General features: G+C 45.6%; 1 protein-coding gene across 4 annotated transcripts in view; it reads left to right on the top strand.

Moving 5' to 3' along the window:
- Positions 1–11,436, top strand: part of LOC135243958 (RNA binding protein fox-1 homolog 2-like) — a 33,702-nt gene extending 22,266 nt beyond the window's left edge. For 3 of the 4 annotated variants that reach the window (XM_064316111.1, XM_064316110.1, XM_064316112.1), the window contains 7 exons: positions 2,487–2,574; positions 3,250–3,306; positions 3,644–3,794; positions 4,792–4,834; positions 7,629–7,714; positions 7,972–8,050; positions 8,597–11,436. In XM_064316111.1, the coding sequence (XP_064172181.1) occupies positions 2,487–2,574; positions 3,250–3,306; positions 3,644–3,794; positions 4,792–4,834; positions 7,629–7,714; positions 7,972–8,050; positions 8,597–8,641 (549 nt within the window). In that variant the 3' untranslated portion in view covers positions 8,642–11,436. The remainder of the gene's footprint in view (positions 1–2,486; positions 2,575–3,249; positions 3,307–3,643; positions 3,795–4,791; positions 4,835–7,628; positions 7,715–7,971; positions 8,051–8,596) is intronic. The other variant, XR_010326861.1, reaches the window with a different exon arrangement.
- The last annotated feature ends 1,191 nt before the right edge of the window (positions 11,437–12,627 follow it).

Below are 12,627 nucleotides of genomic sequence, written 5' to 3'. Positions count from 1 at the left end.
CATCCTGTACATATACATATCTGATTGGGTAGCGCAGGGTCATCAGTGGTGCACCGGAAGTAAAGGCGTATGCGCTCCGCCCCCCGCCCTTCCCCCCCATCATTAACACTTCCTTGGAATGGCCCAAATGTAATCATCTTCCTCTGTGACATGCCTTACCAGATTCATCTGATTAATTCTTTATTTCTCTAATTGATTTGTAATCGCAGTATTAAACATAACCCCGTTCTGTTTAATTTGACCATGTTGTCTGTAATTACGGTGCGTACAGCCAGCTTTGGGGCATATTCTCCTTTTAAACAGGGTGTAGGGGTTCGCTGTTCAAACTTCACTGTAGGAGGGTTTACTGTTGACACTTGTTCCAGCACAGCCTGGTACCTATCCATAAAGTTTACAAATGTACACATTTGCGCCGACCGCACTCTGACACCCTCCACCCGTGTGTTTATGGATGCATCCTCACCTGGAAGTTATTTGTGTTCACCGGTTTCAATCGGTGGTTCAAAACGCTGCTGAAATTCCACCGCTGCCATCTTAAAGCACACTGGCTGGTTTATCAACCAGTCGACTTATCGGGATAGCCAGCCTATAAACAGGCCTATACCAGATAAGTAGCCTATGACCAGGACTATACTAGAGAATTAGCCTATAACCAGGACGGTGCCAGAAAACCAGGCCATGGACCAGGCTTTTCCACCTTGACGACTCACAGTTCTGTGAATGAATGGTCCGTAAACTCAGGGTTGTTTCTGGCAGCAGTGTGGAAAATGGTGGCTCTTACTCTACGGGGGTCCATAACAGTGGTGCAATGGCTTATAGAGTGGAGCAAGATCAAGTGCTTTGATTGGACCAGAGCTCAGCTAGCTCAGACAATCAGGGAACATCCTGGGAATATGATTCACTGAGGCAATCATTTCCCCCTCTTATGTTCAGGGGTGGGGGTAGAAGTGAACTCTGGGCCTTTTGGGGAGGTGTCTTTCCCTTGCTTTTGTTGTTTTCTTTTTTTTTTTTTTTTTTGAATGGTGTGTGTATAGTTTGTGTTTTGGTCTTAGTTTGTGACACCAAATATTAATGCCTGGCAGTGTTTCTTATATCATTTGATTTATTTTTGGGTATGATGATTGCTTTTCTCTTCTCCTCTTTCTTCCCTTCCATCTTTGGTTCTCTTGTCTTCTCTTCAGCTCTCTTTCTCACTATCTCTATTTCTCTCTCAGCCCCCCTCCCCCCACATTTTAGTGATATCTGTAGGGGAATGGTCACTGACTCTAATTGCTTTTTTGAATGATGCACCTTGGTATTTTTATTTTCAAAAATAATTGTTTTACTTTTGGTGTTGCTTATGTAGATGAAATGTTCTTTCTCTTTCTTCATTTTTGTGTTCCCTCTGTTTTTGATCGGACTGGCTCTGTCTCCCCCCCCCCCCCCGCATCCTCTCCCTCCTTCCCTGTCTCATCCCTCTCTCTCTTTGTATGTGTATGACATGGGAGTGCTGCGATTGTTTTGATTGGTCTCTATTCTGCATCCGACGCTTGCTGATTGGCTGATTTTTGGTTCTTTACTCTTGGTCATGTGATGCGCCCATACTTGGCTGTGTGTAATTTCTGTATTTTATTGAATTTTATTGTTTTATTTTGTTGGACAAATGTTTTTTGCACTCTTTCTCTCCCTACCCCTAATTTATTTGATTATTTATTCGAAGTAATGGGATGTTTCTTGATTTTAATCAGTATGTTATAAATTTGAATCTTTCACAGGTTAATTCTAGGTTAATTGTTTAATATGGGGGGGGGTGGGGGTGGGGGTGGGGGTGGGGGTTTGGCTGTTAACCAATGCTGTAATATTGAGATTAATTTTCTCTCTCTTCCCTATCTGATTTGCATGTTTGTTTTACAGTAGGAGTAATCGGAGAACTTACACAGGCTAACAATCTCACACTAACGTGCACGAGCATACACTGTTCAAATCACAGGGAGTGGTTTCATTTGATGGTTGCGAGTCTGTGGATAGTTTTCACAAAGTGACTGGGGAGAGTACAGCAGCCGTATTTGAGGTTATTGATTTTTCCAGCTGACATTGTGGAAATATTAAGTGCTCCATCAAAAGGAAATCAGTTGCATTGATTTTCCTCATTATTCAGGATGAGGCTATAGTCAAATGACGCACTGCATCACCACATACACCCCAGCAGTGGCTGCGCGCACACACACACACACGCACGCACGCATGGGTGGTCAAATTAGTTTTTGCCAGGTGAGAAGTAACACTTACACATGAGTTACATTGTTCAATTTGTGCAAAAAAAGAACCTAATGTTCTCCATCTTCACATTTAGCATCTAGTATAGCTTAATGTTGTTTCTGTCCTTGGTTGGTGTTTGCATTTGTATGTGCATGTCTGTCTGTGACTGTGTGTGTGTGTGTGTGTCCTCCTCTGTAGACAGTTCAGTCTCCTCTGGTGTTGAGGTGCGTTGTCTCTCCCTGTTGCAGGTGAACAACGCTACGGCCAGGGTAATGACCAATAAGAAGATGGTCAGTCCTTACCCTAATGGAGAGGCTCTCAGCACACTGCCCTACGGTAACTCCCGCCCAGTCCCTGCCCCTAACCAGCCCAGACCCCACCCCATCCAGCCCAGTCCCCACCCCATCCAGCCCAGTCACCACCCCATCCAGCCCAGTCCCTGCCCCTAACCAGCCCAGACCCCACCCCATCCAGCCCAGTCCCTGCCCCTAACCAGCCCAGACACTGCCCATCCAGCCCAGTCCCTGCCCCTAGCCAGCCCAGACACTGCCCATCATGCCCAGTCCCTGCCCCTAACCAGCCCAGACACATCATGCCCAGACCCACCCCATCCAGCCCAGTCCCTGCCCCCAAGCAGCTGAGACCCTGCCCCCATCCAGCCCAGTCCCCGCCCCCAAGCAGCTGAGTCCCCAACCCACAGCCCACAGCCCAGTCCCCACCCCCAAGCAGCTGAGTCCCCAACCCACAGCCCACAGCCCAGTCCCTGCCCCCAAGCAACTGAGACCCCAGTCCCTGCCCCCAACCAGCCCAGACCCCAACCCCACAACCCAGGCCAAGCACATAATCAGCAGCCCTGTAGCTCCTGCAGACCTGACTGCTAACTGCTGTATGCGTGCGTGTGTTTGCGTGTGTTTGTGTTTGTGTGTATGTGTGCGCGTGTGTGCGTACATCTCTCTCTCTCTCTCTCTCTCCTCTCCTGGTGTGCTGCATCGCCCTGCTTGGGGAGCGTAGCGGGGTGGAAGCTCAGTCCAATGGTGGGAGCCATGTACGGGCCAGAGCTCTATGCAGGTCAGGCCCTGAACTCTCAAATTCAAATCACGCTTTATTGGCTTGGCAAGATGCATCTTATGTTGCCAAAGCACTGAAAAGAACACGTACAATGGATAAACGCGTACACATGGATCTAGATGTACAGTGTACCAACACAATAAGCCTGTCCAAATATTTGCTCACTGGTTCTCCCTCTGTTTACGTAAGCTGTAACATGATTTGATTCTGGTCCGTTGCTTTTTCTGTGTTCCCCTGATAAATGGGCGAGCTTTTTGGTGGCCATTTTGATGTTTTAAGTTCCGGGCGTATTTCAGTGAGGCTGAAGCTAACGTCTGTCCCTCTGTCCCGCTCTCAGTTCCGGGGTTCCCGTACCCCTCGGCGGCGGCCGCTGCCTCCACGGCCGCGGCGGCGGCTTTTCGGGGCGCCCACCTGAGGGGGCGGGGCCGCCCCGTTTACAGCGCCGTCCGCGCCGCCGTGCCGCAGCCCGCCATCCCCACCTACCCTGGGTAAGGCGCTATATCCCGCCCGATGCACCTGCCTCATGCTCACACACACACGCGCGCATACGCACTATATTCTCACGAGTGCCCCTGTCGCACACAGTGCTATATAGCCTACGGCTGCGCGGACAGACATGGAATTTATGAATAAGAACAACCCAAAACGTAGTGCAACGTGCTACCATGTGCAGTTTTCTTGTTAGCGTGTTTTCTGTGTCCAGCTGAACCACATCACTTAACGTACTGTCACATACTCACGAGATGCCATTTATACCACAGAAACAATAATGAAATAACTTAATTATGAACTTAACATATTTTGAAATGCTGTGCTTTCCTGAGAAACCTTAAAAGGACTGCACCTACGCCAGTGCTATTTGATAGTAAATTACCACCAATTTTGTGATTCTTCTCTGGGACACATACACACGCACGCCTACACACACACGCACACACTGCATGCTGTTAGCCATGTGCTGTGTATGTGCATGTTGGGTGGGAGGGGGTGATGTTTGCACCACTCTGTGTACTGCTGTGGGTACAGTACAGCTTCCTGACAGACCAGCATCTCTCTAAACCAGCGGCTCTTTTGATTGGCTGCACAGTCTTGGGATCACTGCACTTATTGGACCTGGTCCCCTGTGCTGTCTGTTACAAGCACAGGCTTGGAGAATGGTCTGAGGAAGCTGTAATCACACTGCATGCTGCATGTGTGTAAAATAACATTTCCCTCTCTCTTTTTCCTCTTTCATTCACTCTTTCCATCATTCCCATGCTTCCTTTGTCCTGATTTCTCTTCACATTCTTTACTGTTCTCTCTCTCTCTCTCTCTCTCTCATTCTTTTCTATTCCTCCTGCTTTTACTGGCCCTGTGGTCATTCGTTCTATATTTCGCCAACTTTTCTTTTCACGCTCCACCTCTGTCTGTACCCGTTTCGCTCTATCCATTTTCTTTCCTCTCTTCTCATGTTATCCCCCCCTCTCATGTTATTCACTCTCTCAGTGTGGTGTATCAGGATGGGTTTTATGGAGCTGCAGACCTGTATGTAAGTATAATCCACCTCTTATCCTCCCTCCCTATCCTCCCTCTCTCTTTCTCTCTCTCTCCTGGAACGTCTGCATGTGTGTTCGTAAAGGCAATGCAGAGCTCTATGGCCGTGAACAATAGACCGTTTTAAGTGAAAACACCTTGTTTTTAGCAAATAATATTTTTGCTGGCTACTCAGCTATCAGAAGTTCTGTTACCTGGCTGTAATGCATGGTCACCATAACAGCTAGCTAGCTAGCTAACATGTCCAGTACAAACAAAAACATAATCTTTTCAAATTATTGTCCCAGTATGTTTATATTAAACCATTTAGCTGATGTTTTTGCTTGTTATTATAGTAGGCCATCAAGCTGGTCAGCTAGCATGTTGCAAATTAAGCTCTGTCATATTGCCTTCAGTAAATGAATACACTTACAGGTATCAGGTTTGTCAGCAGGCTATTTTGAGCAAGCTGAATCTTTAGTTACTGGTAGCCGATTCCACGTTTGGGATATGAAACGGTTTGTATTTATTGTACAGCTGTATAGGGGAGAGTGTGGAGCCTGTGCTCTGTTTTGAAGTGTGTGATGTCAGCCACTTCTTATCACACGCAGTTCCGCATGTCTTGTGCTGCTTGAGCAGCCGACCGGCGTCCTGGCCGACTGAAACTCTCCCATCCCTGGGCGGCCCTGGGGCCTACTGTGCGTCGCCCTATGGCCTACCAGCCACAGTCAGTCCTGGCACCGCCCACATTCAGCACCAGACCGCCAGGCCCATCTGCGGATTAGAACAGTTAGGCAAGCCCCGTTTGGCCTTTTCAATAATCTGCTGTTCTCCACAGTTAGCTGAAAAGCTAGCAAGCATATGCTAGTGTATGTGGCCCCTGAAAACAAGCTGACAGAAGTTAGCCAGCGTTAGTGACGGTAGTAATGTTATTCATTGCTGAAGAGCCAGAAGGCTGCTTGAAATCAATCTTCTGACCCGAGCGATTGGGCTCGCACTATTTTTGCTGCTAAGCAGCTGCGATTCATGTTTTCCTCATAATGACAAATTATTTTCCCATAAAAATCGGATGTTAACTTTACCCTGACTGGTTTCAGCTCATCAGCTGCATATAGCTGGTTTAGCTGTTTTAGCCACGGAAGGCTAAAGAGCAGCAGACACTTTTAAAATTTAACCAGCTGGAATTCCACTTATGTTTGCCAGTGGGGGTTGGGGGATTTGTTCCCCCTGTGAATATTGTTTTTGTATACATCAAAGTGAAATTATTTCAGCGAACTAATACAGAGCTACTGCATGTAGTGCCTTAACCTGACAAAGCTGTAGGACGAGAGTGCTGTGTTTCTCTCTTAACCTTGTAGACAAAGATGATGATATTCCATGGCCACTGTCAGTGGTTCAACCCTGAATAAACCACCCTTTTCTCTCGGCAGCCCTAAATAAACCATCTTCTGGGAGATTTGGTCGAGCTCATGCATCTAGGAAATTTAGGATGGGTCATATTGTTCATAACTGGATAGCTCTGTGTGCATGTGCGTGCATGCCCGCCTGCCTGTGTGTGCGCGTGCGTGCGTGTGTGTGTGCGTGTGTGCAGGTTGACAGAAGGCTGTTCTGTGTTCTCTCTGTAGAATAGTGTTTCAGGATCCTCTCTTTAGCAGCAGGTTGCCCCAGGTATGGTCTGAAAAACCCTGTGTGCATTATGATGATGATGATGATGATGATATGGTTTGGAAAATATAAAAATTGATTGGTTTGCACTTATAACAGCCTTTCATTGGTGTACTAATTCAGTTGTATCTGACGGGAGATTTGGGGAATGGATAAGTGGGGCCTGGATGCTAATATTGAATGACTTAACAGCATAAGCATGCTCATCTTGCGTAGTCTGCGAACATTTCAGTCTGTTGAATCGTGGTAGATTACTTAACTTCTACTTTTAATAATACTCATTTTAATTCCACATTGATTATCTGTGTAACTCAAGTATGCATTGTGGCTTGGTTACCCAGGTGTTTTATATTGTATTTCTGGATGTTTTTCTGCAGTGGCAGATTATGCATGACCCGGGACAGAATTAGTTTATAATTGCAAGTGCTGGGTGCATCTGCCAGTACTGATGTGTGTGACATTAATTTCTCCAGGGAAACACTCAGGGGGGATGGTATTTTTAAAGGGAATAGATTCGTTTAGAAATTTCGGTCTAATGCTAGTGTTTTCAGGCCTGCTTTGTCCTCCCTCGTTACTCATTTACCTGCTGCTGCTTAACACCTGCATGAAGCAACTCCCCCACCCCCCCTTCCCCCACCCTCCTCGGCCTTCTACAGACATTAATCAGTCTCCCTCCCACCCTCTGCTCATCACCTCTCCTGCCACTCACCAGCTGAAGCCTCTTCCTGTCTCGAGGGGATGCTGGGAGTTGTAGTCCTTAATTAGAGCGGAGATGTGCTCGAGTAGGGTGGATGTGTGCCTGCATGTGTCTGCATGTGTGTGTACGCTCTTCAGACTTACCCTCTCTCTTCCTGTTTGGTGGTTAAAGTAGCTAAATTGTTTGTGCTCTGTACTGCAGTACTGTGCTGTGCTTGCCAGAAGCATATCTGTGCAGCTCTTCTGTCTCATTCTCCTCTGTTGGTTAGCTTTATTATCCTTGTTAGTTTTCCAACTCTAACTCACTCTAATGCACCTCTCATCTGATGTGATCAATGGCAATTAAGCCTCTCTCTCTGTCTCTCTCTGTCTCTCTCTCTCTCTCTCTGTCTCTCTTTCTCTCTCTGTCTCTGTCTCTGTCTCTCTCTCTCTCTGTCTCGCTCTCTCAGGGAGGTTATGCAGCCTATCGCTACGCTCAGCCTGCTGCTGTAACCGGGGCAACAGCTGCTGCAGCAGCAGCCGCCTATAGTGACAGGTGAGGAGAGAAACTGAGTTCCTGTTACGGATCCTTTCACTGGCTCATTTCATTGAACAGTTCACAATTTATAGTCTTGGCATCATTGAGAGCCTTTTCTTGTAGTTGTAGAGCTGTTTACACAATAATTAGTTTCATATTAAATGATACAGGGTGATACAGATGTAGACAAACATGCAGATATGTGTGAACCCAAGTCTATGGTAGGAATTGCGTATGATATTGTGCTGAGGGGGTTTGACCTGTTTGTTGCACAGCTATGGCAGAGTATACACGGCAGACCCCTACCACGCCCTGGCACCTGCCGCGGCTGCCGCCTACGGTGTGAGCGCCATGGTAAGACTCCGCCCGCCTGCCCTGTTACCATGTACAACTGTAACCGTTTACGGCTGGTACCATGTACGACTCTAACCGTGCTTGGCTGTGATACTCGGCCCGAGCAGCTGGAAACCACATTCCATCCGGCTGTATCTCTCAGTGGAGTTTAATCTGTTTATTGATTGATCCCAACGGTGTTCGATGGGCCTGAGGTCAGGGCTCTGTGTGGGGCCAGTCAAGTTCTTCCACACCGTTCTTGACAACCATTTCTATATGGATGTCACTGTGTGCCTGGGGGCATTGTCTTGCTGAAACAGGAAAGGGCCTTTCCCAAACTGTTGGGGAAGCACAGAATCGTCTAGAATTTGATTGTATGCTGTAACATTAAGATTTGCCTTCACTAGCACTACGGGGCCTAACCAAAACCATGAAAAACAGCCCCAGACCAAAGGGGGTGCCCTCATACTTTTGGTCATATAGTGTATTTCATGACAGATATTGCCCTTCTGTCTCACACTCTTTTCCCTACTTGTCATAGTAACCCTTCTCTCTTCTCTCCTACAGGCTAGTCTGTACCGGGGTGGATACAGTAGATTTGCTCCGTACTAAAACTCCGCCCCTCCCCCACCACACCCCTTTTTGGATTCCCCGGGCGTCCGATCCCTCCTCCACACTCATCCAGAAGCTCTCTCCCTGGCTCTCATTACTACTTGTGGGTTTCTTTTTTTCTTTTTGGATGAACGTATTTAATGAAGATGGATCAGCTTTTGATGGGCTAGTGTCTAGTTAACTGGGCTCTGTGACGTCATTCACCGGGAGAGGGAACCGTAACGTTTGCCAGGTGACACCTGTGAAATGCCAAGAAAGCTACCAAACACAACGCACCTGCAAAACTAGTTCAGCACCACAATTTCCCTCTATCTGGCAACCTCCTTATGAGGATCAGATCTACAGCTGTAGATTCTACAGTCAGTTATATACACACATAAACACACACACACACGCAGTTACACACTCAGCGAGCTCGCCCATCTCAGGCTCACTGGAGACTACACTACATTCTGACCTGCAGACTGTCCTGCTGTCTGCAGGTTTGTTTCAAATTTTGAGGAAGGTTAATATAAGCCAGTGTTTTATTTTCATTTTTATTGCTGCTTAGGCAACTTTCTCTTTCATTTCCATTAGCAAAATGAAAAGGCTGCCCTGTCATATTGATTTAAAGTGAAGGACGAACTCGGTCTGCCTCTGTCCTCCTAACAAACATCTGCACTGAACACCCGACATGCTCACGATTCAGAAACACGCATTCTACGCTGACAGGAAAATGGATGACTAAATTGGAGCGACCCTGGTAGTAAAAATGTGTAATGACAAATATGGAACCATGGCGACACCAGAATGGACTTTGGAGCATCAGGATGACGCAATGGAGGAGGGACAATGCAACGACTCGGAAATTGAACGAAATGACACGAGCTGAGCGAGGAACTTTCCAGAACAGTGGAAGGCAGCAAACGGGTGTGTTCCCGCTGTTTGTCCCCCGAAGAGGACGGGGATGAAACGCGTCTCCCCCGGCAACACCAAGCTAGATTGAAAATGACAAGGAAAAAACTAACGAGAAAAGACTTGTTTTTGTTCCGCATTACCTCATTTTTTTTTCTATATGGAATAAATATCATAAAACATTAATGATGATAAAAAATCTAATCAGTGGAATTGGAATGAGTTAACCACCAAAATGAAAAGATTATTATTATTATAATTATATTATTATCACATTTTCCAGTTAATTATTCCTCATTATCGCTGGTTATTAGTATTACAGATATGACTATTATGGCTGTTGATGTTTCAGTTATATTACAGTGACACAAGTATTCTGACCTGAATCATGCATTCTCATAACACACATGGGTACACACTACCGTTTTACTGAAGATTACTGAATATAGTACGCAGTTTATTAGTGGAACAAAGAGGGGGGGAGAGACTCAAGGAGCTTCTAGAGAATTCTTTGAACCCTTTTCTCTGTGGGACTACATTCCATTTCAGTTAGGGTCAATATTTTACGTCAAATGGGTCGGGGAAGCAAGGTGTGCTGGTCAAACTCGGTCAAAAAACCTTTTAATTGACAAGACCTCAACCACCCAAAGTTTGAACGACTGACGGTTAACTCAGGGCTTGAGAGAAGTCGTCGGACGCAAACGTTACAGACGTACCCTTTAAAATGCCATTTGCAATTTTTGTTCTGCTTTCTGTCAATTAATGACACTAACCCTCCCCCCCCAGAAAGTGGAACAGTCCCATTTGTGTCCTTAAGACAGACCCTCTTTTCAGGAGTTTTTGTGTGAATGGTTTAGTCTGGTATGTCAGTCAGTCACTGCCTATTGCTTTTACAGAGGATGTGACAATGTATAAATAGTCTTTGTTGTAGTATTATGTATATCTCCATTTACTCTGAATATGTTATCACTGCTTTTCTTTTGGTTCCAAAGATTCTTAAAAAGCACATTTTTGGTCAAGTGTATACACATTATTGTACTTTTTCATGATTGTTGTTGCTGTTATTTTAGCTCATGTTATATTTTTTTGTTTGTTAAACTTGTAGTTTTTTCTCAGAATACGTTCCCTTCAGTCTGTTGTGTGTTCAGAAGGTTTGTGGAATTTCAACCGCACTATGGAAGAGAACGAGAAAGCGGGATTGGGAGTTTTGGTGGCGGTGCGGTTCTGATGATGAATCCCGACCGTTGTAACAATTTAAGGAACATCACCGGAATGTCATGTAGTGCGACGGCAGGGTTTAACATTTGGAGTCCGTGCAGATTCGGAACACTAAAGTAGTGTTTTAGGTGTATGTGTGCGCGATTGCGTGTTAACGTGCACAGATGGAGAGAGGATTGCAGGTAGACTGCATCATTAACTGTCCAATGTGTGGGCAGGTAACTTGAGATGGCTGGATATGAGGAGGAGAATAAATGTGGGGGGTAGATGAATTTAGGAAGAATCAAATGTTAATCCTGTCACATTTAAGTACCGGCTGGTTTTTAAAATTCTATTGTTTTTTTAAAGTGGACTGAACCATCTTCAGGCGCAGTAGGGGGAGGGGAACAGGATCGAGCCATATTTCAATATTTGAGTTCATTGAAGTTACTTGCTGAAGTAACGAGTGAAAAATTTGAATTTAGTCGTTTTTAAAATGTACAAAAATTGTGAAATTGCCAGGGTCTGTTTTTAAATCTGGTCAAACCTCTTTGGTCACATGACAAGGGGGCATTTCAAGGCTGAACTGCAGGAGCTCTGAGGCCTAAACCACATTTATGGGTAAAAGATGTGGCTGCATGGACTATTCCGTTGGTGAAAGTCGTGTCATGTTTTTAAAGTATTAATAAAAGGTTATGATTGTAGAGCCATTGAGATGTTTGTGAGTTAGTCACACACACACACGGGTCACCCTCTGCCTTGATATGGCTTCAGGAAATGGAGGTTAACGTTGTAACACCTAACACACTTCCTCCTGTAGCTTGCACAATCATTATAATGGAGTTTGGGTGGAAAAATGAAAAGTGCAGTTTTCCCATAAGTTCTTTTGAAGCAGGTGTTAGAACTGAAGACATTTCAAAACCACATCAAGATGGTCTCTTAATTTAAAATTAAAACAAGTTAAGGACACTCACTTATGAGGTGGTTGCCATGGCAGGCTTTGTACCAATAGCGTACTGAGGCCTGGGGGACTCCTGGGGTAAGTTCACAGGGATGATCTGCAGCACTGTATCCCCAGCTGTACAGTAATTAAAGCAATGCAAATTATGGCACATGCAAATGCCACACTTCCACACGTCCAACTGCACAAACTTCAGACAGCCCTGACAGGAAGGCCGTGGCTGGATCAGTTACCCAGAGGCAGTGGGGGTGGGTGGGTGTATATTTGGGTCCGGTTTGTACACTCTTTTTATTCCAGTATGTGTGTAGATCCTGCATTTCTGTGAGCAAATTGCTGTTGTACTTGCAGGTTACCCACTGTCCTATCCAATCCGGGATTATGTGCTGTTTAGAGTGTACGTATAATTATTTTTCAAAAAACTTTTGATTATTTGCCTTTTCCGTCCTCCCCAACCCGCATATCCTGGGGTGCTGTAGTGGTTTTTAGGGGTGTGGGGATCCCTGTTGTTGCACAGACGTTAACCACCCTTGTGTTTTCTGCCATTCTGAAAAAACACCCCACATTTTCTAGAACTCAAGCTTAAGAGCTGTGCTGTCGTGGCTCAGAATTACTTTAGGTACTTTAAATTGCCAGTGAAATTGCTTAAAACAAAGTTCGAAAACCGTGTCGGGCAGACTATTTCAGTGTTTTACCATGCTTTGTTGAAAGTACTCAGAAATCTATGGGAGGTTTTTTTTTTTTTTTTTTTTTAACTGGTGTCTAAAGGATTGAAGTATTTGAAACATGTTTTTATCCTTTGACCCAGGTGGGCTTGGTAGGTGTGTGGGCAGGGCTACAAAATCCAAAAAAAGAGAGAACTAAAATAAATGTGCTGTAGGCCCTAGAGGCCTGATACAACGTACACGTGTGCGCACACTGCCCAGAAACCGAAACG

The sequence above is a fragment of the Anguilla rostrata genome, chromosome 17 (assembly GCF_018555375.3).
Source record: "Anguilla rostrata isolate EN2019 chromosome 17, ASM1855537v3, whole genome shotgun sequence".
Classification (NCBI taxonomy): Eukaryota; Metazoa; Chordata; class Actinopteri; order Anguilliformes; family Anguillidae; genus Anguilla; species Anguilla rostrata.
This window is presented reverse-complemented; position numbering and strand designations above follow the sequence as displayed.